General features: G+C 36.5%; 1 protein-coding gene across 6 annotated transcripts in view; it reads left to right on the forward strand.

Moving 5' to 3' along the window:
* The window catches only part of DEGS2 (delta 4-desaturase, sphingolipid 2), a 141976-nt gene that overhangs the window by 106188 nt on the left and 10484 nt on the right, over positions 1–25304 (forward strand). For all 6 annotated transcript variants that reach the window (XM_051978383.1, XM_051978380.1, XM_051978381.1 and 3 more), the window contains one exon: positions 16345–17087. In XM_051978383.1, the coding sequence (XP_051834343.1) occupies positions 16371–17087 (717 nt within the window). In that variant the 5' untranslated portion in view covers positions 16345–16370. The remainder of the gene's footprint in view (positions 1–16344; positions 17088–25304) is intronic.

The following is a 25304-nucleotide window of genomic DNA, read 5'->3' on the forward strand; positions in this document are numbered from 1 at the left end:
CACTTCTTTTAAAGGTAGTGTATTTTTATCTTTAATAGCTCTGCTGTTAGGAAATTATTCTTTCTCTTGTTTCCTTCTAGTATTCCTTCCTTTGTCTCTCCTTCCTTCTATTCCTCCCCCTCCTCCTTCCCTTCCTCTTTCCTTCCCTCCCTTTTCCCTTCTTTTTCTCCCTCCCTTTCTTGTTCCCTTCCTCTCTTCCTTCCTTTCACCTTCTTCCCCCTTTCCCTTTCTCCCCATTTTCCCCTTTTCCCCCTCTCTTTCCCCTTTCCTTCCCTCTTTCCCTCTTTTCTTCCTTCTTTCCATTTTTGCTTTTTTTCCTCTTTCCTTCCTTCCCTTCTTTCTTCCTTCCTTCCTGCCTTCCTTTTTCCTTTCTTTTCCCTCCATCTTTCCTCCTCCTCTCTCCCTCTTTTCCCCCTTCTCTCTTTTTTCCTTCTCTTCTTTTTTCTCCTTCCTTTCCATCTTGATGGACAAGCAGTTTTTTTCATGGACTTGGTCTTGGGGAAGGACCCTCAGATTTCAAGTAGGGTGGTGGTGTTGAATCTTTTCATGTCTACCAGAATTGTTTCCTCACCACTTTGTAGTGGATTGCAGCTCTCACAGTAATATACTTGCACATACAGTATTTGGCCAGGACAGGGGAGTCAGAGGTGTTGTCCTTGGAGAGGTTTCTGAGGGTCATGGCATCCATAGTCTGCATGACAAACTTCTGCATGGCCTTTTCCTTGGACATGCTTTGGGCACAGTTGGAGCACTGGATGTGGTGGCAGACTTTCTTGATGTACTTTATATTCCTCTTCTTGATCTAAGACTATAGGGCAGAGCATTATAGGACAGGGGAACATCTTCTACTCATCCCTCCTTACTCTAACTCTCCTCCCTCTGGTCAACCATCATGAGCTTTTAGCTCAGAGCTTCTTTACCTCTGGAACCTGTCCAGTCTCTCTACTCCCTCTCCTCAACGACACAGGTCAGGTAACCCTCTCTTCCCTCCTATTCCAAAACTTCCCAACCACACGCATGACATTATCTGTGAGCCACGGGAAAGCACCAGCTCATCTCTCAGGTATTTCAAAGCAGAAGGGATTCTTCCAACTCTGAGCTGGACCCAATGAGCCATGGAACTCAATTCACCTGGAGAGGGCACAGATAAGCTTTCCATTGTACGAGCATCTCACATCAAGAGTCAGTCTCTAAAAGGGAAGAGATAATATGTATTTCTTTCTATTGGATTTGTCTTATTCAAGAAAACATGGTTTGAATAAGAGATTATGTAATGACAGCTAAGAGTATTAACAAATTCTGATAATTCTAGAGAACATTCTGAGCCCTATTAAAGACGGAGACAAATAGCTCAGCAAAATCCCTGACAATTCTTTTTTTTTTCCTGACATTTCTATAGGACACTTTGAATCCTGGCAAAGACAGAGACAAGTAGTTCTTGCAAAAGACCTGGCTGTGGGAAAGTCTTGAGGCTGTAGTCTCCTTTAGGGTCTGAGAAAACATTGGAAAAGTCATTCACTTAGATTAGCTAGAAGAAAGAAGGAAATTGTATTTGGAGAATTATAGGAAAAGCAATGGATTGGCTGTTGAGAGATAGAAGTTTCCATCTTGCCTTTGTTTTCTTTGTAACTTTGAGAAATTTTTTCCTCTTCTAGAGCCCATCTGTAAAATGATGGGGTTGGGATATAATATCTTAAAAGTCCCATCCAGGTTTATGGCCCAAGATCTTTGAAATGTCTCCCCATAAGAAGTTGCTTATAGGATTTTTGTTGTTCCATTGACCTGCTGTTTCCATCTTTGGATTCAACCTCAGAGGATGAGCTGGTATGTCCATAATAAGCTCATTGAATGTTTGTTTAATGGCTCATGAAAGTCCTGGGAAGCATCCTGGGATGCTTACTTCATCAAGAAGTAAGGATGAAAGACTGAAAATGTTCCTATTACGATAACATTTATCTTCTGGAAATGAACAGTAAGGAAGGTTCTGGGCAACTTATTCTACTCCCAAACAATCTCCTCAGAAAATAATTTTTATCTTACATTTATATCCTATAGCAGAAGAAGCACTGGCCAGGTAGAAGACCTGGACTCTAGTTCTGGCTCTGCCACAAACTTGCCATGAGACCTTGGATAGGCCAATTCCTTTTCCTGGATATCACTTTCTTTCTTTCTTTTCTTTTCTTTTCTTTTTTTTTTTTTAATTTAAGATTTAAGTTTTAAATTTTATTAAAATCATTTAAATTTAAATTTTTTTTAGTTTTTGGAAGCAGTATTAAGTAACTTGCCCAGGGTCACACAGATGCTAAGTGTTTGAGGTTGGATTTGAACTCAAATTCTCCTGATTCCAGGACTGATGCTCTATCCACTGGGCTGCCTAGCTGTCACAATATTTTATTCTTGCCCTCCCCTTCCCCCTGCCTCAATTATATGTAAAAACAATTTTAAACATTTATTTTTAAAATTTTTTGAGTTCCAAGTTCTCTCTATTCCCTTCCCCCTCCATGAGAAGGCAAGAAATGTGGGCAAAGTTATACATCATAGAGTTAGGCAAAACATGTCAATGTTAGTCATTTTATGAAAGAGGGCACAAACAAAAAATCTCAAGAAAAATAACGAAAGTTAAAAAAAAAAAACAAAGTAAACTTAAATCTGCATTCTTTCTCTGAAGATATATAGTATTTTTATCATAAGTGTAGTGTTCTCTTTAGTTCGGTTTCTTTGGGGGTCTCTGGGAGCAGCTTTCCTTTCAGTTCAGTAATCACCACAAGTGCAGCCAGGTGTTAAAAGTCCAAATTCTTTATTATCTTTTTCAAAGTCTTGTCTCCTTTCCTGGGCCCAATTAGCTTTCTTAAAGGCCTATTTCTCTCTTTAGTTCTGAGAGCTTGAGCTCCCACCTGTCTTCTCTGAGTTCTGAATTTCCCGAATTGAATCCTGGCTAAGGTTCCTAGCTTATATGCTCTATATGGAGTATAAACCAATCATTATATCACTAGGAAACTATTATTTGTTGTAAGGATTAAATCAATCATACTGAACCATGTTAAACTAGATAACCATTGTCTCATCAATTCCTCTTAGTACCTTGTAAGCATTCTTGTTTCAAGTTCAGAGTTCTGGCCCATAATACATAAGTCTTTCAGAATTATGTTGAGTCACCATTGTATTGCTAAGAATTGCTAAGTCATTCACAGATGATCATCATATAATATAGCTGTTACTATATACAGTGGTTTCCTGATTCTGCTCATTTCATTTTGCATCAGTTTATGTGTCTTCCCAGATTTTTTCTGAAAGCGTCCTGCTCATCATTTCTATAATAATCATATATTATAATTTGTTCAGTCATTCCCCAATTAATGGATGTCCCCTCAATTTCTAATTCTGTGCCATCACTAAAAGAGCTACTATAAATATTTTTGTACATATAGATCCTTTTCCCTTTTGTTTTTATGCTATTTCCTAGTGAAAAGTTTTGCATGGTTTTTATACCCTTTGGAGCATGGTCAATTGGGCAAATTGTGGAGGTCACTTTCTCTATCTGCAAAATGGGGAGCTGCTTTTGGATATTTTCCCAGCTCTTCTGACCCATTTTCCATTGATTTGCCATCTTATTTGGTCTTTGCTCATCCTCACTGTGAGATAAGCAAGGGGTTTTGTAAGGGCCATATGAGATATTATTGAATCAGTTTGCAAAACTCAGTCCTCAGTCAGTTAAGAAACATTTATTAAGCACCTATTATGTGGCAGAGTGTTGTGCTAAGTAATAGAAATGGACAAATATTATGTAGATAAGATAAAAAAGCACTATATCCTAGAATGCTTAAAGTTTAAGGCTACTCAAGAACTCCCCTCCCCTCCACTCTCAAATATGAGAGTACAGTTTAACTATTACTTTACTCTTGAAGATAAGAGACTCAGAGTATTAAATGATTTGTTGATATTTTTCTTATTGCTCCATCATGCCTGACTCTTCCTGATCCCATTTGGGATTTTCTTGGCAAAGACATTGAAGTAGTTTGTCATTTCCTTCTCCACCTTATTTTATAGATGAGAAAACTGAGACAAACAGGCTTAAGTGACTTGCTCAGGGTCACACATACAGTAAGTGTCTGAGATTGGATTTCTTGAGGATGTCTTTCTGATTCCAGACTCTATCTATCTACTGTGCCATCTAGCTGCCTTTATTTGTTGATTCTTACATGGTTAGTACCAAGTGTCAGATCTAGTCTTTGGATTTGTATCTTCAGACCTTAAGCTCTTTTTAAAATGAGGACATTGAAAGTCAGAGATGAAAAAGGACTCCTTCAGCTCTTGAGAATGTCTCAGTTGATTTGAGTGTCTGAGATTTTTTTTTTTTTAATCATTAAACTCTATTGCTAGTTGCCATTCTGGAAGATACAAAGTGAGACCCATGGAAAAGATGTGTCCATAACAAGCTGAGGATCAATGTCATGGAGCAGCTGCCTTAACTCATTAAACTCAGTCAGACAATAATTTTTAGTTAGAACTTCTAATTTGTGTCTGGGCCTGGGCTCAGCACAGTAGGAAGCATTTCAGAGGGAGATATAAAGATGATACACTTTCCTGTTCAAATTCTAGCAGGGAAGGAGACTTAATGCACATCTATGTTTATGTTTAGAGATTTAATTTTTTGAGAAGGTTCACCTGCATTAAGTAAAAAAAGTCCTCTGAATAGGAAAAGGAGATAATTCATTTACTAATTCTATGTGACTATATGTCTGGCATATTACTAAGTAGAGGAGATAACATTTTTTGGTAGGACTTTATTAAAATTTACAAACTACTTTAGAGGCATGATTTCATTTGATCCATATAATGACCCTACTTTACAGATAAGGAAATTGAGGCTGAAAAAGGAGAATTAATTTGCTTAGGGTCTTGGAGCTAGAAATCAGTTTAAAGTAGGATTGAAATTCTGCTTATTGATGGACTGAAGGTACTGAGATAGATCAGGAATACAGAGACAAAAACTCAATTAACTCCTGTTTTTGTCAAGAAATTCATATTCTGTCAGAGTTTAAAACACATGCCTTCTCTATCAAAGGCTTTCAAAACCCATGCCAGCAGAAGACAAGCTCTAGCAGGTCCTATCAATCTGAAATATCTTCAATTACTCACCTAGCAATGGACTGTCTGTCTCTTAGTTGTTTTGAGCACCAATCAACTTAAGGTTTGAAGTACTCATCATCTGGGCTTCAGTCTGATGAATTGCTCATTCATAAAGAACTATTAAGTCTCCCCAGCTGATAAACAATAAAAGGATATGAACAGACAATTTTCAGATGAAGAAATTGAAGCTATCTATAATTATCTGAAAAAAATGCTTTAAATCACTATTGATTAGAGAAATGCAAATTAAAACAACTCAGAAGATAGCCTTATACCTCTCATATTGGCTAAGATGACAGGAAAAGATAATGATAAATATCTGATGCGATGTGGGAAAACTGGGACACTGATGCATTGTTGGTGGAGTTGTGAATGGATTCAATCATCCTGGAAAGCAATTTGGAACTATGCCCAAAGGGCTATCAAACTGTGCATATCCTTTGGTCCAGCAGTGCTATTACTGGGCCTATATCCCCAAATTAAAAAGACCCATATGTACAAAAAATGTTTGTAGCAGCCCTTTTTGTACTGTCAAAGAATTCAAAAATGAGTGGATGCCCATCAATTAGGGAATAGCTAAATAAGTAATGGAATATTAATTGTTCTATAAAAAGTGATGAATAGGCTGATTTTAGAAGGGCCTGGAAAGATTTACACAAACTGATACTGAGTGAAACAAGCAAAACCAGGAATACATTGTACACAGTAACAGCAAGATTGTGTGATGAATCAACTATGAAAGTCTTGGATCTTCTCAGCGATTCAGTGATTCAAGGCAATCCCAATAAACTTTAGATGGATAATGCCATCCGCATACAGAGACAGAATTGTAGAAACTAAATCACCCCATGCTATGTTCACTTTTTTTCCTTGTGGTTTTTCTCTTTTATTATGATTTTTCTTTCCCAACATAATTTATATGGAAATATGTAAAAAAAAAAAAAGAATTAATAGATATTACCAAAAAAAAAGGTTATTTTCCATATAACTTAGGAAAATTAAAGAAAAAAAGATCTACAAAGTCATATTAGGATCTGTGTTAGTGGGGGAAGTATTCAATTTGGAACAATGACAAATCCTTAAAAGTCTTGAGGTATTCTATATGGCCTTCTAAGGTTATTAATCATTTCCCTCGTAACAACTCTGTGAGATAGATAATATAAATGTTATTTGGAGGCACCTAGAATGCTAGGCCTGGAATCAGGAAGAACTGAGTTTAAATCCAGACTCAAACATTTACTAGTTATGTAACCATGGGCAATTTACATAATACTCTGCTTGCCTCAGTTTCCTTGATCATAAAACTGAATATAATACTAGGATCTACCTTCTGGAATTGTGAGGATCAAATATAATAATCTGTAAAGTGCTTAGCACAGTGCCTGAACATAGGTGCTTAATAAATGCTTGTTCTCTCCCTACTCCTGCTCCTACCATTTTACAGATTAAGAAACAAAAGCTTGAGAAATTGCTTTGCTCGTGGTCATGCATGTTCAGCTTATGAATCACAGAATTTTGATCCTTAAGATTGAGTATCAGTTTGCTTGTTTCTTTTGGGGTTTTTTTGTTTGTTTGTTTATTTGTTTTTGTTGTTGTTGTTATCTCAAGTGTTTATCAGACTGCCTGACACAAAGTAGGCATTTAATAAATACTTATTGACTTGAGTTGGAAAACTCACTGCTATCTGATCCAAACTTTACCTAAAAAATAATCTTTTCTACAATGTATCCAACAAATGGTCATATAACTTTTGTTGCCTCCTGAGGCAGCTCCTTTTCACTTTTGAATAGTTAGGAAACCATTTCTGACATTAAGCCCAAATTATCTCTTTGGATCCAAAAGTCAAAACTAAGAGCAAGGAAAGAAACAGAAGTCTCATCCCTGTTCCATTCTGAAACTCTGAAGCATGAAGACTATTAGCATTCCTTCCCCTCTACTTCCTAGCCCTCCTTACCCCATCCATTATCTCTAGTTACTCATACCAATTGGTGGAGCAAGAATTTGAAGCCACTCTCCTGATTCTTAATTATTTATGTATTTTTTTCCCCCATTTATATGTGAAACAATTTTTTTACCTTTGTTTTTAAAACTTTGAGTTTCAGATTCTCTCCCTTCCTCTCCATCCTCACATCCCATTAAGAAGGCACATGTGAAGTTATGAAAAACATTTCCATAAATGTTCCATAAAACGTTTTTTAAACTTTTATTTTATTCACAATTATATGTAAAAACATATTTTTAATTTTTTTATTATAACTTCTTATTTACAAAATATATGCATAGGTAATTTTTCAGCATTGACAATTGCAAAACCGTTTTTCCAATTTTTCCCCTCCTTTCCCCCACCCTCTCCCCCAGATGGCAAGTAACCAATACATGTTAAATATGTTAAAGTATATATTAAATACAATATATGTATACATATCCATTACAATTATTTTGCTGCACAAGAAGAATCAGACTTTATCATTCTTTTAAAAAAAAATTGAGTTTGAAATTCTCTCTCCTTCCTTTTTCATTGAGAAGGCAAACATTTTGATATAGGTTATATATGTAGAATCATGTTGTAAAAGAAAAGAGATTTCCCCTATCCTCCCAAAAAAAAACCCTCAAGAAAAATAAAGCTTTTTTTTTTTTAAGAGTTCTCTTGACTCTTAAAGCAATTTACTTTCTTTTATTTTTCCTTTTTAGATTCCCTTATCTCCTCCATTAGATTGAGCTCCTTGAGAGCAGGATTGTTTTTACCTTTCTTTTATATCCCCCAGAACTTAGTACATAGCAGGTGTTTAAGGAATACTTGTCCCCTCACAGACAAAACAAACAAACAAAACAATAAGAAAAATACAGTAAAAAGAAAAAAGAATTCAGATTCCATCAGTTCTGCTTCTGGAGGTGGATTGTATTTTTCATCATGTCTTTAAATTATCTTGTATCATTGTGATTGTGCTGAGAATAAGGAAATCATTTAGAGGTGATTATCATACCATATATCAAAATATATTCCATTACAATTACATATCACAATTACATCATTCCTCAATTAATGGGCATCCCCTTAATTTCCAATTGTTTGCCACCACAAAAATAGTTGCTATAAATAAATAAATGGAAATATATGTACATATACATCCTTATCCTTTTCCTTTAAAAAAAAAAGTTATCTCTTTGAGATGCCTATCTGCTAGTATTGCTAGGTCAAAGAGTATGCATGATTTTATAGTCCTTTGGGCATAGTTCCATATGGTTGAATCAATTTACAACTCCATCAATGGTTCTTTAGTGTCCCAATTTTCCCTCAAATCTTCCATTTGTCATTTTCCTTTTCTGTCATATTGACCATTCTAAAAGATCTGAAGTTAGCAATTTGCCTTTCTTTAAGTGGTGATGATTTAGAGCATTTTTTTCATAAAACTATGAATTATTTTGATTTCTTTATTGGAAAACTGTTCATTGTCTTTGATCATTTGTCAATCATTTTTATTCTTATAAATTTGACTCAATTCTCTATCACTAAGGCTTCATTTTTCTTAAAGACCACTAATAATGAGGAATTTGAAAGAATGAATGAACAACAATTACTATATATCAGGCATTGTATTAAATGCAGAGTTTACAGATACAAAAAACAAAACTGTCCCTGCAAACCCAAAAAGACCTTGCATTTTAATAGGGGAAAACAACACTTATAGGGATGTGGATGAGAATGATGAGTGGAACTATAAGGCAATTGATTGGCATGTCCTTTCTAGAAAAAGGTAATAATGGCTTGATTATTTTTCCCAAAGGTAGAAACTAGAGAGAAGAGTATACCCTGTGGCATAGCATAACTAGGTAGAGAGTCTGATGATGGATCTAGATGGAGCTAGATCAAGGATTCTTAACGTTTTTTGTGTCATGGAAGGACCTGCTGTGTTCCATACACTGTGCTGAGTGTTTCACAAATATCTCATTTCATCCTCAAAACAACTCTGGGAGGTAGATACTATTATAACTCCCATTTTACAGTTAAGGAAACTGAGGCAGATAGAGGTTAAGTGACCTGCCCAGAGTCATATAGTGATGTTTGTGGTGGGATTTAAATTCAGGTCTGTGTTTTTTTTTTTTTTTTAGCTTTTTATTTTCAAAATATATGCATTGTTTTCAACATATACCCTTGCAAAATTTTGTATTCCAATTTTTTCCTCCCTTTCTTCCTCCCACCTCCTCCTTTAGACAGCAAATGATTCAATATATGTTTAAAATGTGCAATTCCTCTATACATATTTCCATAAATACCATGCTACACAAGAAAAATCATGATCTGATTTTTTTTTTTGGTAGGGGTTTTGTAGGAGTGAATGTTGAAAATTATCCATGTATATATTTTGAAAATAAAAAGCTGTATTTTTTTTTTAAAAAAAGGAAAAAAATCAGATATATAAGGGAAAAATGAGAAAGAAAACAAAAAACAAGCAAACTACAAATACTATGTTGTGATCCAATCTCAGTTCCTACAATCCTCTTTCTGGATGCAGATGGCTCTATCACAAGTCTATTGGAATTGGCCTGAATTACCTCAGGAGAGCTTGAGACAGGCTCATGGGAAAATGATTATTGCTCATATTTGAAAAGGTGGGAAGCAGCAGTGACCGGCAGCCCTGGGAATAGACTTTGTCCGCCAAGGTTGGAAAGACTAATCCTCCTGTGTTCTCACTACTTGGGAAAGGGGCCCAGGGCTTTTTTGTTTTCTCTACGAGTTGGCATCAGTAATAGTAGGTGTCTGTGTTAGTTTGCATTCAATATCAATGGCGATTTTTCTACTTCATTATTAACTATAGCACACCTGCTCGGTCTCCCAGAGGTTTGCTGGCCAAGGGTATTTTGCTTGCTCTAATCCTTCTAGTATTAGGAAGTTCAATGACCTCTGGCTTCTTTCCAAGGGAAAGTTTACACTTACTTTGTTAGAATCAGTTAGTACCTGCTAAAGTTGGTTTTCTCAATCACTGAAGAAGCATTTATTAATCTCCTATGATATGCCAGGCACTGGAGACACAAAAACAAACATGAAAGTCCTTATCTTCAAAGAACATAAATGTGTTCTATGGAGGGAGACAACATGCACATGTTGTTGTTCAGTCATGTCCCACTGTTTCTAATCTCATTTGGAGTTTTTGTTGGCAAAGATACAGGAGTGGTTAGCCATTTCCTTCTCCAATGCCCATGTTATAAGTATACAAAATAAATGATTTCATTTTATTTTTCTGTGTCTGGAAGGCATTGGGAGGGAGAGAGGAAAATAAGGAAAGATCTATTGGAGCTGAGCAGCGTTCTAAGACAGGGAAGTGAAAGGAATTTATTTGAGGCAGGGGAAAGGACATGAAAGGTCAATTTGGCTAGTTCAAAGAGTGCATTGAGGGGAGTAACGTCTAAAAGGTCTAAAACAGTACATTGGAGTCAAGTTATAGAGATTTTAAATGTCAAAAGAGGATTCATGTCTCTTCCTGTAGGTATTGGGGCCCCTGGAGTTATATGTGCTTAGGACACAGGAAACTGTGTAAGAGATGAGTTTGAAAGGGAAGAAACCTTAATTAAGAGTCTATTCTATGTTATGGAATATTATTGTTCTGTAAGAAACGACCAACAGAATGATCTCAGAGAGACTTGGAGAGACTTACATGAACTGATGCTAAGTGAAATGAGCAGAACCAGGAGCTCATTGTACATGACAATAACAAGAAAATAACAAGACCATACGATGATCAATTCTGATGGACGTGGCTTTCTTCAACAATGAGATGATTCAAATCAGTTCCAATAATCTTGTGATGAACAGAGCCGACTACACCCAGAGAGAGGACTGTGGGAACTGAGTATGGATCATAACATAACATTCTGACTCTTTTTGTTGTTGTTCACTTGCATTTTGTTTTCTTTCTCAGTTTTTTTCTCTTCCTTCGTGATCTGATTTTTCTTGTGCAGCTGATAATTGCATAAATATATAAACATATACTGAATTTAACATATATTTTAACATATATTGGATTACCTGCCAACTGGGGAGAGGGTTGCAGGGGGGAGGGGGGAAAGAGGGGAAAATTTGGACCACAAGATTTTGCAAGAGTCAATTTTGAAACATTACCCATGCATATGTTTTGTAAGTAAAAAGCTTTAATTAAAAAAAAACCAATTCATGCAAAAAAGAAAAAGGAAAGGAAGTTAGTGACTTGAGACTAGAATTCAAGACCAATGACAGAGAAATCCTTTTTCAGTACTGGAACTCTGTGGTGACATTTAGAAATGGATGGTGATGGGGAGATGCCAAATATACATGTATTTGACATAAGGTTTATATAAACTTGTGTATCTGTATTTGTGTTTATTAATTCAGGCTATTCACTGAAAGTCAACTACTGAAACTTAAATTTAAATACTTTGTCTGCATAATGAGAAAACTGGACTCTTGGAAAAGACCCTGATGTTGGAAAAAAAAAAATAAAGGAAAAAGGGATGGCAGAAGATGAGATGATAGATAGTGTCATGAAAACAACAAACATAAACTCAGACAGACTTTGAGAGCTAAAGGAAGATAACAGGACCTGGTGTACTATAGTTCATTGGGACACCACGAGTCAGACGAGATTGAATAGCAATAGCATCAAACTTGAATTTCCAAGCTGTTCTAGCTTGTTTTATTCCTTTTTTCTCTGTTCCATTTTGCTTTTTCACATATTGTTGAGCAGGGAGTGCTCTATCAGAAAGATCCTTATCACAAGGAGTGATTGTTGGGGTGGTTGACAGGCAAGCCAGGAACACTGGGGAACATTGAAGTGTGGACCAAAGTTCAATGAAGACTACACTAACTGCTTCTACCTCACATTTGCTCAACATTTAATTTTTTTTTTTTGTAAATAGAATTCTATTTTTCTAATTACATGTAAAGATATTTTTCAACATTTATTTTTAAAATAAGATTTTGAGTTCCAAATTTTTTCTTTTCCCCTTCTCCAAGATGGCAAGCAAATTGATAGAGGCTATATACCAGCATTTAATTTTTTTTTCCTGAAACTATTGGGGTTAAGTGACTTGCCCAGGGTCATACAGCTCATACAGCTAGGATGTGTTTAGTGTCTAAGTTCAGATTTGAAATTGGGTCCTTCTGACTTCAGGGCTGGTGCTCTATCCACTGCACCACTTAGCTGCCCATAGCATTTAATTTTTTAATCAAATTTTTATTGATACCTTTGTCTTAACAATACTTTTATTTCATAATATTCCTTCCCCTCCAGTTACAGCAAGCCATTTCTTATAAAGGATTTTTTAAAATTTAGTAAAAATGACTAAATGTATGCATTATAGAAATAAATGAAATAGGCTATACCCATAGTCTCTCACCTCAGAGAAAGGAGGGACGATGCATAGCATTTTAAAATCATTTTCCAAAATCACGGAATCACAAAAACCCAACGTTGGAAGGAACCTCAACAGATTACCATATAACCACTTACTCTACATCTCCTTCACAAGGAATCATCAATTTCCCATGATGGAGGGATCTACTGCTTCCCTAGACAGTCTATTTGACTGTGACTAAGTTTTTCCTTTCATCTCCCCTCTCCCCAAAATAGCAATCAATCTGATATAGGTTATACATGTACAGTCATTTAAAACAATTTCCAAATAATGTTATTCAAAGAAAAATCAGAACGGATGCATCTCTTATGTGTTTAATCAATTTCAATATACCATGTTTTTCAGTCTTCTCACTTTTTCAGGAGGGGCTCTGGTTTGGGACTGTCCTTATATATCTAGCATAGAAAATCAGGTCCATAACTAAATAAGTTACTTGGGTAGAATATAGTAGGACCACTACTTCTTACTTTGAATACTGTGCCTCATTCTTGTGGCTTTGGATATTATTATATAATATCTATATTATCTACATATATAATTTTTTTGAGGAATTTATCATATACTACTGACTCATGTTGCTTTTGCAGTTTACAAAACTCTTCAGATTTTTTTCCCCACAGGAACTGTGGTCTTTGCCACACTTTTCTCCTTTTGAAAATGCAGGTGATTTTTTCTTTTTTTTTAGACCAAGGTAGGACTTGACATTTAAACTACTTTCATTTCATCCTGTTATATTACTCATTATCCCATTGTGTCCCAATATGCATGCTTTTCTTTCCAGTGCTTTGTCATCTGCCGATTGCAGAAGCTGTTATCTGAACCTTTGATGAATAGACAAATGCTGGTCAAATGTCAGATCTTTGAGCAATTTCTTTAGGCCTCTCTCTTTAGGTTGACATCCATTAAAGTCTAAGCCTTGCTTCTGACCACTTGACCAGTTTCAGAATTTACTTACCTCTATTGATTCAGTTAATGGCTGTATATTATCAAGGAGAGTAGGAGAGACTTTGCCAAAAGGCAAACATACCTTTCTTGCACCAAAGTGCACACATTTTACCTGTTCTCTTCAATTTCATAAAAATGAAAAATGTCCATTTTGAGGGGACTTCGGAATTTCCCGAATATCAGAATTGAAAAGGACGTTATAGGACATTTGTTTTAATTTATTTCAAAAAGAAGATTGTAAGATCCTAAAGGAGGGAATAGCTACAAGTGGAAGAAACAAATAATGATTTCCACTAGGATAATGGATTAATTTGGGATGTTTAGCTGAAGAAGAGTTGATGATGATGATGATGTGACAAATGCCATCTAGCATTGGAAGAACTCTTTTAAGTAGAAAAGTGATTAGTTTTATTCTGTTCACTCCAGGGAGAACAAGGAAAATTAGGAAGAAATTAAGGGTGTTAATTTCTCCATTAAAGGAAAAACTTCCTACTAGCAAAGTAGAATAGACTATAGAGTGGATATTGATGCAATGAAGACTTTTTGTTGTGTGATTTATTATAAGTTTGTGTTGTTCTTTGTGTGTGTGTATGTATGAATACATACACTTAAATTTTATATATTATTGATGGGGTTGGGAGTAGAATTTCTAGTCAGAAATATGAGGCACAAAGAACAAAGCACATGACACATGTAAAGAATTCACAATGGGGTTCTCTTTGCCAAAAGGTACCTTTATTTATAAGAAGAGGTTATGGACAAAATGAAAAGTTAAAATAGATACTGTGAGTAGTAAATATAAAATAGATTCAGGAGAACAATAGAAAAGTGAGAGTTAGCAGGGAAAGGGATTCTAACAATTAACAACAGAAAAGACAAGCTTCCCGGTGGAATTTACAATTAACTAGAAAGAAATACACCATGAGTGGGAATATACTGGTGACTGATACAGAGTTTAGCAGACCAAAGCTAAAAGGGGTTAGCAAGGGAAGGGAATTACACCACTGATTGGCTAACCCTAAAAGAGATTAAGCACCCTAAAAGAGTTAGCTATGTAACAAAGAGAAAAACACACCTTGAGGCAGGACACCATAGTGGGCAAACCAGTGAAAGGATTTTTGGCAAAGGTGGTATACACCATGGGCAGACTTATGGGGGAAATTTAATCTCAGGGGTTTTACATCACAACGAGGCTTTCTGATTGAATACAGCAAGGTGGGGCTGCAAGGCTGAACTGATCCCATCAGTGTTTTTTCTTGCTTGTATGTATACACATACATACACACACACACACACATATGTTCTGTAGTCATCCACAAATGTATAAAGAGCATGTCCTATCTACAAAGTTCTGTACTCTGTACATGGCACTGTGGGATATACAAAGCAAAATAAAGCATGATCCCTGTCTTTAAGGAGTTTACCATTTAGTAGAGAGCATAAGCTATTACAAAGATAAAATTAAGTGCATTCAAAGCTATGGAGAATAGTGAAAAGAGTACTGGCCAGGTCAGGAGATGAGGGTTCTAAACCTAACTTGGCCAAGAACAATCATTGTGAAATTGGGAAATTTGGATTCTTCACCCAAGCATGTCCTTGGAGAATCACTAGGTACAAAGTTCAAATTACTCTGATAGGAGCACAGTGGAGAGAATACAATCTCCTCTCTCAGGGAATCCATCACCTCAGAGAAAATGGACACAGATAACAAACAAAATATCACAGAGGTGCTTGATATGTTGTGAAACCTTTGATGTGTTATTGCAAATAAAAGAAACTTTATGAGTTAATTGGTTTAATATAAGTGTTATTTTCCCAGCAGATGTAAGTAAGGCATAATATTTGCATAAATGAAGTTTGCTTATTGCGTGTACATCCTAACCTCAAAACAAGTCAGACTTTGTATTTTCAAAGAAATTAACCCAAACAGTTGCCTTTATTGAAGGAAAAATATGCAAGGGTGTCTCCTGACCCTCCTGGATCGTTGCCAATTTAAGTGTTCAGGGCCATTGGGGAAAAAAAAAAAAAAGGCAGAAATAAGTATTTATTGAGTGTTTATTATATGCCAGGCAATATCCTAAGTGTTTAGGGTACAAAAAAAGATAAAAATATGTAATCTGTCCTCAGTGAATTCAATTCCCATAGAGGAGATAATCTTTAAAACTTTTACATGCTGGATAGCTGTCTTTTTCTATATATATATATATATATATATATATATATATATGTGTGTGTGTGTGTGTGTGTATTTATGAGTATATATGTAGATATTGGTGTATATGTGTTCATATGTATACATGTGCATGTGGGTAGCAGGGTATACATACATGTACATATTGTGTGTTTATGAGCACATATGTGGATGTTGGTGTGTGGTCATATGTATGCCTGTGTACATATAGGTATCAAGGTATACATACATGTACATATGTGTGTTTGTGGGTGTATATAGATAGATATCTGTGTTTGTGTATCTGTGTGCATATGCATATATATTTGTATTTATACGTATATATAGAATTATACATAGAGATAATTTCAGAGGGAAAGCACTTGAGGAGGGGACAAGAAACTCTTTTTAGAACTGGGAGATACCATGTCATCTATGAGGACTAATAGCAAGGAGGGGGATGTTGCTGCATGGTAAAATACACAGAGAAGTGTAAAGTTAGAGATCCGCTTCTGTAGACACTTAAATGCTTGAATGAAAGGTTTTGTCATTCTCAGATCCCTTTCAATTCTAATGTTCTCTTATTCTAAGGTAAATGAGTGTATTAAATTTGCACTGTGTTTGGGGACTCATTCAAAAACTTACTAACCGCAGAGTAAAATAAATTGGTTATTCTTGCCTTGAAAATGTTTCTCTGTCTTCTCCTTTAGCTAAGTATCCAGCCATCAAATCTCTGATGGGCCCAGATCCACACTTGAAATGGATTGTGTCGTGCATGGTGCTGACCCAGTTCTGCGCTTGTTACCTGGTCAAAGACTTGTCTTGGCGATGGGTTTTCTTCTGGGCCTATGCCTTTGGGGGCTGTGTGAATCACTCCTTGACCCTGGCCATCCATGACATCTCCCATAACGTGGCCTTTGGGAACAAATTTAGTCGGCGGAACCGCTGGTTTGCAGTCTTCGCCAATCTCCCCATTGGTGTGCCATACTCTGCCTCCTTCAAGAAGTATCACGTTGATCACCATCGCTACCTGGGTGGGGACAAACTAGATGTGGACATCCCCACAGACTTTGAGTGTTGGTTCTTCTGCACTCCCATGAGGAAGCTCCTCTGGCTCTTCTTGCAACCAGTGTTTTATGCCTTTCGACCCTTATTTGTAAATCCTCTGGCTATCACGCAGATGGAGATCTACAATGCACTGACCCAGCTTGCAGTCAACATTATGATCTATAGACTGTGGGGGCTGAAGCCGATTGTGTACTTGATTGCAGGCACTGTCCTCTGTACAGGAATACATCCTTTCTCTGGTCACTTCATTGCCGAGCATTATCTGTTTTTGAAGGGCTATGAGACCTATTCCTACTATGGGCCCCTCAACTGGATGACCTTTAATGTGGGCTACCACATGGAGCACCATGACTTTCCCAGTATCTCAGGCTTCAAGCTGCCCATGGTAGGTGGGACACCTTTAGGATAACTTTCTCACTTTCACTGTACCGAGTATGGGTAGGGGACCAGCTTCAACTTGTACAACTTACTAAGCACTGGACAAATCCTTTGTTTGGTAGATGTGATGATTCCAGTTTTCAGGGAATGAAAGTGAGACAGAGATTAACTGATAGGACTTCAGGAACAGTGCTCTAATCCTAGTGATAGCCAATGCCAAATGCCTCTAGGATTTATGAATGATAGCCAACTGGAATAAAGATTAAACAGGTTAAAACTTCAACTTCCACAAAAATTTATTAGATTTATTACTTATTTATCACATTTATCAATTTAATTAATTATTATTACGTCAACCACTGTGATAGGGCCTATAAATAATTATAATCATAAGCTGTAATAACATTTGTAATAACCATGTTAATGCTTAAGATCAGTATAGTATATAATTATATTGATAGTTTATATATAATGAAGCACCATGATAGTAATACAAGGCTCTCTGTTATGAACAAACTGCTGATCTTATCAGTGAAAGGAGCTTCCACACCAAGAATTCCCCATACTGATAAAATTATAGGTCCAGATTTTTTTTTTTAAAGACTAGTAGTAATTACAATTATATAGCAATTGTATATTTATAAGGTACTTTCTTTATAATGTCCCAGTGAGGTAGATGGTACTTTACTCATTTTGCAACATTACCAATTCTGCTATTTTCATGACATGGTACTGCCTCAGAAGATATGTTCCCTATTTTAACCAAATAGAAATATATGACATCTAAACCAACAAGTAATATTACTGGACCTGGCATTGAAAACTTAGTTTTATATCCTAGCTGTATTACCTTGGCAAGTCATTGAAACTCTCTAGTTCTCCATTTATTTGCACAATGAGGGAACTAAATAATCTATAAGATGTCTTTCACACCTAAATTTGTGAACTGCAATGCAAAGTAAACTGTAATATGATCAGAGAAAAGGTAACTGGCAAACTGCTATAGGAACAGGAAAATTTGAGGAAGAAAGTATTTAGCAAATAGGAAAATATGAAGAAGAAAGCATTTATGGTAGAATCAAGAAAAGAAAGCATTTTCATGTCTTAAAGAGAAACATCTCAATAGAGATGAGGGGAGTATATTAGAAGCTGACTGTGAATGAGTAGAGGGAAGAGGGATATTGCTAGCAGTCTAGTTTGCTTGGAGCATAGGACTCTTGATGGGGTGGAAAACATTTCGTAATCACCTACTCTAAGCTATTTCTCAGCTGTCATGGTGGCTAGAATGCTGGGCCTGGAGTCAGGAATATCTGAATAATTATATGACCCTAGGCAAGTCACTTAATCCTATTTACCTCAGTTTCTCATCTGCAAAATGAGCTGGAGAAGAAAATGGTAAGTTTCTTTGCCAAGCAATCCCCAAATGTGGTCACAAAAAGTCAGACCACTGAAATAATCAAACAGCAACAATGGCAATAACAAATGCACTTTACAAATCCCTTATTTATTTGGTATATACTATTATGATTCCAATTTTCAGGGAATGAAACTGAGACAGATTAATTGATGTGATTTCAGGGCTAGTACTCTAATTCTAGTGATACCTAACTACTTCTAGGATTCATGAATGATAATCAAATGGAATTAAACAGGTTTAAAAGGGTGATTGTGAAAGGCCTTAAATCCTAGATTTATTTTACAAGCAATAGGGAATCCCTGAAGACTTGTGAGAAGGCCTTGATATGCTCAGGTTTGTGTCTTAAGGAGATTACTGTGCAATATCAAGAATAGATTGGAGCAGTGGTGTGGGATGGGGAGAAAAGAGAATGCTAAAAGCAGGAACACCAAGGAGAAAGTTATTATCATAATCCAAGAGAAAAGGAGGGCCTGTGGAAAAGGAGATGAGGAGGATAAAAATGTGGCCTTGCAGAGTTAGACACTAGAGAGGCTAGCGTTGTTAGGGATCTGTTTTTTTATTTTTTTCTTTTTCTTTTTGGTTTTCAATCTAATGCTGGCATTGGATTGAGAGCTGAAAGGAACTCCAGTCAGTCAGTCATTTAGTTCAGCTTCTTAATTTTATGGATGAGGAGTGACTTGCCCAATGTTAGGCTATTCTGGAATGGAAGAGAGACAGAATTTGAATTCACTTTTCTCCAGTTCCAGACCTGTCCTTTTCATTGGATTGTGATGATAGCTCAGGGTTACTTCCATGCTATAATTTTTTTTTTTGGTAGGTAGGAAGTCAGAGTGAATAAGGTGCTTATCTAGAGTCATACAACTGAATTTGAACTCAAAATTCTAGGGTCGGTGCTGTATTTACTGTGTCACTTCATTAAAACATCCATATTATGATTAATAGATTTGAAGAGGGTGATGATAATGGTCCAGTTTTACTTATAACTAGCTCATCAATTATCTTTTATTTTCAGTCAGAGAGGTTCATCTCTGACAACCTGGTGATAAAATTTTTTTAGCCACAGCAATTCATTAAGCTCACTAAATACATTGATAGAAATCATAGCTTCTTCTTATTATATATTTATATATTATTAATGTAATTTAAAATTTTTTATGTCAAGTTTTTTTTTTATTTAAAAAGCTTTATGAAAATCTCACCAATTACCAAAAATGAATGAATGAATTTAAAAAACACATTTATTAAGTGGTAGCTGAATGCCAGGTGTTGTGCTAAGTGTTGGGGCGTATAAATAGTGAAGGAGAACAGTTCCTATACTCCAGGGGGAGAAAATCTGTGATGAAGGTTTCAGCTGCACTTCAGATGGAAAGGCCTCATAGTTCTCATGGTGCCATTTCCATTGATAAAGTTGTATCCTTTTCTGATGTTGAACTAGTTGATATGGCCAAGGGTTTGGGTAATAAGGACTCTCTTTTCTGGGTTTTCAGGAGCTGTTTTGTTTCCTTGGATGACGGGTTAAGGTTGGGGGGTAGGAAGCAGGGTCAGTGGTTTGGAATGGGGAGCTTCCATTCCTTGAGCTCTTGGGATTACTTGTCCAGTGGTTGTTTTTAGTGAGAAAGATGGTGCTCCCCTTTCTCACATGGGGTTACTTTCCTCACAGCTGAAGAGCCTGGGCTGGAAGCAGACTCTAATACCTCTCTCTCTACTCCTCAGTGGCTTTTCTTTGTTTTAATGAAGAAGAGACAGAGGTTCAGAGTGGAGAAATGATTTACTTGAGATCATGTAGCAAGCAGGACTAGAACCCAGATCTCCTGGCTCCCAGATCAGGAATTCTTTCTCTGGTTGCCAATTATTTTGAGTCGTTTGATCTGGAGCTAGAAGAAACAAATTTGTACTGGGGAGTAGCACTTTGGCAAATTTCTCTTGGATTTCCCTTTCACCCTTTGCTTTTTTCATGGTGCACCTGAGAATTTTGCCCCAAACCATGGCTGCTTCCTGAAACATGCATGTTTCCTGAAAGCTTGCCTTCTAATATTCATTATCCCTTTCCCCTTTCCCATGGCATTCTCCCTCCCTCCCCCACACCTTACTAAGCTTTATCCTGCTCCTTTTGAGGACAAGTGAGTTACTCATTAAACCTGGGCTGGGTTTTTCTCCTACGGGACCTGAAACCTGTTGACCAGCTTTGGCACCTGTCATCTGCCAGGGGGTCCTATAGGAGGTAGGTTGTGCATTATTAGGATAGAGAAATCCTGTGAGTCAGTGACTGAATAAATCAAGAATCTGTTCTCATCTAGCAAGGGGGAAAGTTCATCATTCTTTATCCTCTGCCATGGCCTTGCCCCTATGCTATTTCCCTTTTTTAGCATTATATTCATAAAGTACATAGAACAGGTACTTAATAAACTTGTACCCAGAATTATGTGGAATTGGGCACTTAAAAATATACTGGAGCATATACTGTAGATATAGCTCTCCCAGCTATGTCAACATGAAGTTCAATAGGACCAAGCCTGCATCCTTATTCCTTGTATTGTATAATATCCCATGTCTCTTTACACCAGTGCCTCAGTTATAAGTCAATAAAAGCTGGATAGAATGTAAAAGATTATCTGACACCTCCCACTTACTTTACACAAGGAGAGGCCATGAATATGTACAAAGTCACAATGGTAAATGTGGAATTTTCAACTCTGAGTCCAGACCTATCTGAATGGTTACCGTCTTGAGCCATTCTAAAGTTGTTAGTGTATTTCTATGAAGTAACTTATCTGTGCTGAATGTTAGCATAAAAACTTAAAATTCTCTCAGTTCACTGGTGAAGTCAAAGTAACATTTGTGATTTTTTTTTTTTTTTACAAAGCAATCTACATTTCAACTAATTGGGCTGCAAGTAAGAGCAATAGAGACAAGGAGACTGCAGTTCAATTTTTTAATCTTAATAAAATCAGTTGGCACAGCACAGGCAGTGCTAACATCAAAACTAATTTAATAATCTTATAGCACCTAGCAATTTTTACATTCAGCAAATTTAAATCCTTTTTTGCATGTGACTTTTGAATACTTATGAACTAAAATTATTGCTGGCTGATAAAACTTGTGAAAATGTTAATACTGAATGTGCAAGTTACTGATTATACCAATAAAACAAAGATAAACCTGTTTCAGCATGAAAAACACACACACACACCCCTAAACAAAATTCATGAAAAAAGTCTGAGAATCTGGATTCTTCACAGATGTATTTGGAAGTATTTCATTAATATAAGACAAGTATATCAAAACTTTTCTTGTTGTTTTTGTTTAGTCATTTTTCAGTCATGTCCAACTCTTGTGATCCAATTTGTAGTTTTCTCGGCAAAAATAGTAGAATAGTTTGCCAATTCCTTCTCTAGCTTATTGTATAGACGAGGAAATTGAAGTAAACAGGTTTAAACAACCCACCTAGAATCACATAACTAGAAACTATCTAAAGCCATATTTGAATTCAGGAAGATGAGTCTTTCTGACTCCTGGCCTGGCACTCTGCCACCTTGGCATATTTTAATTTCAAGTTGCCATTTTTGTATTACTAACATTAGAAAGTTATGGCTACCCTGACAATGTGAGTCTGCTCTCCCACATAATCTATCTTCTAGGCAAACTGGATTGTTCTCTATGCCCTACCCTGGCTGGCATTTATACTTTTATTCACAATATTTTCTATGTTGAGAGGGTCCTTCCTCTTCCCCCTTTTAACCTCTACTAATCCTGTGAAAGCCTAATGCCATTACTGCAGAGTCACCTCTGATCTTCCCCCTCCCCTCCACCATCACCATTCATTGGCTAACTCTAACACCTCCAAGTCAATCTTTCCACCTGGACTTGGAGTGGTATTTTGTTTTGAATTTCTCTGATACCCTTATATAGTTATATACAGAGCTAACTTGGAGTCACCTAGAGGTCAAAAAAAAAATTTGGAGCTAATTGGGGTTAAATGGGTCACCCAACTAGTATATGTTAAGTGACTGATGTTGATTTGAACTCAGGTCCTCCTTACTCCAGGGCAGATGCTCTATCTACTACCCCATCTTGCTGCCCAAGAGGTCAAACACTTATTATCTATATGACTCTGAGCAAGTCTCAGTTTCCTCATCTGTGAACTGGGGATATTAATAGCAATTATTGCACAGAATTGTAAGGACTGAATGAGATAACATATGTAAAATGCTTTGCTAACATATATAATATACACATACAACCTAAAATGTTATAGGGATGCTATTATTATAATATATTGTATTGCTAATGTCCCAATTGACTATAAGAAAAAACTTCCTAACATATACATTTGGGGACAAATGAAGTCATTAGATCCCTGCAGGGCTCAATAGGAACGGAACAGTCAATTGATAAGTCTTCATTAAGTGTTCCTATGTGCTGGAGGGATAGCTAGGTGGTTCAGTAGTTATTTGGCCTGTAGTCAGAAAGATCTGAGTTCAAATTCAGCTTCAGACACTAGCTATGTAATCCTTGAGAAGTCACTTAAATTTGTTTGCCTTAATCTACTGGAGAAGGAAATGGCAAATCATTTCAGTATTCTTTGCCAAGAAAATGCCATGGAAGTATTGGCTGAACAGCAAATAGTCTGTTCTGCATTACTGGGGATATAGACGTGATGAATGAAACAGTCCCTACTTATGTTCTGACAAGGAGACAAGCACATTTAAAAATGTATATAAATGTATATATGAATTACCTTAATGTAGTTTAGAAGGGAATTTGGGGGGAGGAGGAAGGCTCCCTACAGAGGAAGGTACTTGAGCTATATCTTGAAGGGAGGGAAAGGGACTCTGGGAGGGAGAAGTGAGATACACACATATGTATAAAAACCTATGTATCTGTATACTTCTCTACAGAGGAATATGCATAAAGAATGCTAGTTAATTATATTTTAATATATTTAACATGTATGGGACTACCTGCCATCTAGGGGAGGGGATGGGGGAAAGAAGGGGAAAAGTTGGAACAGAAGGTTTTGCAAGGGTCAATGTTGAAAAATTACCCATGCATATGTTTTGTAAATAAAAAGCTTTAATTAAAAAAAAATGGTGGTTTAAATCATCCAATCTAATGAGAGTCTGGTTGACAGATGATCCAGAGCCCAAGGGTTCAAATGAACAGTCTTTTCAAGGACAAAATCAGATCAAAAGGCTTTAAAGGCTGATGCCATTTTACCTGTGCCTTAGCTTTAAAATTCTTCATTGCTTAATCCAGCTAATTCTATTGCTTATAGAATCAACCTTTCCAAGGACAGGAGAAATTGAGTAAGGAATAAAATGGTTGCTGTTTCCAACTCTTTGTAATACTATTTTATCAGTTGTAATTGATTCTTAGTGATTTCTTGGCAAAATATTGAGTGGTTTGCCATTTCCTTTCTCCAGCTTATTTTATACCATCTAGTTGCCCATCCTTGTTTAATTTAAGAGTTTCAGTGGTCCTTGGCTTCTTCTCAATGCTCCTCTTTTTCTATTAAATTCTTCCTAATGTGTGGAGGAATTGCAAGAACATTGAACTTAGAGCCATAAACCCAGCGTGCCTATCCTGCCTCTTCCATTTGTATAGAACCACTTCTTTCTTCTGAGTCTCAATTTCTTCCTTTATAGAATGAAGGGGTTGGAGTTCTAAGGTTCCTTTTAACTCCTAATCCTCTGATTGCCCATCCCAGCTCTGCCACTTATTATTACCTTTTGTGACTTTGGGTAACTTCACCTTGTTCTAGGTATTACCTTCATCTATTTTCCCAGCTCTCAGTCTACCATTCTTTTCTGTGAATCCTCTGTCCATCCTTTAGAGAATCATAGAACCTCTTAATTGGAAGGGATCCCAGTGGTTTCTTGTTCAACCAATAACTAAACTCCTCTATAACATCACTAACAGGTGATCATCCAACTTCCACTTAAAGGCTTGCAGTGATGGGAAGGTCAGTACTAAGTTTTCCTGTGTCTCCCCTTTCTCCTTCTCTGCGCCCTCCCCCCCAATTTCCTTTTGTTTGAGTCCCATGCTTTTGGGTTAGCTTAGAAATGGGTTGGTTGTAGGTTCCTTGAAATCCTGCCCTTTCCCATCCCAGTTATAGATACTATGTTTGGAGCCAGATCTGTTATTTATAGTTTCCATACTGGGAATGTGAGCTCTCTTGCCACTCTCACTTCAAATCTGGCTTCAGCTGTGTATTATCTATATGATCCTGAGCAAGTCATTTAAACCTGTTTGCTTCAGTTTCCTCATCTGTAAAGTGAGCTAAAGAAGGAAATGACAAACATTCCAGTATCTCAACCAAGGAAATCCCAAGAGTTGGACATGACTGAAAAATGACTCTACAACAGCACCAAAAAACCAGCTTTTTCACATCTCATGATGCATTTCTTCATTACTCCGCAGCCGTTAAAAAAAAATTTATTTTTTCAAAGGCAATCTGCCCCATTCTCTTTGCTGTTTATTTCTTGTGTATTTGTAGTGCCTATCCAAGATACTGACAAATAAGCATTATATTTACTTCTTTTCAAATTATTGTTTTTGCTTACTCGGTCATGTGACCCCCCATTTGGGGATTTCTTGGCAGAGATATTGGAGTGGTTAGCCATTTCCTTCTCTAGCTCATTTAACAGTTGAGGAACTGAGGCAAATAGGGTTAATTGGCTTGACTAGTAGCATACAGTTATAGGAAGTGCCTGAGACCATATTTGAACTCAGGTTCTCCTGAATTCACTGAATTTATCTAGCTGTCCCTCACTTTTCAACATAGACAAGTAAAATAGTGATACAAAA

This window comes from Antechinus flavipes, chromosome 2 (assembly GCF_016432865.1).
Source record: "Antechinus flavipes isolate AdamAnt ecotype Samford, QLD, Australia chromosome 2, AdamAnt_v2, whole genome shotgun sequence".
In the NCBI taxonomy this organism is placed as follows: Eukaryota; Metazoa; Chordata; class Mammalia; order Dasyuromorphia; family Dasyuridae; genus Antechinus; species Antechinus flavipes.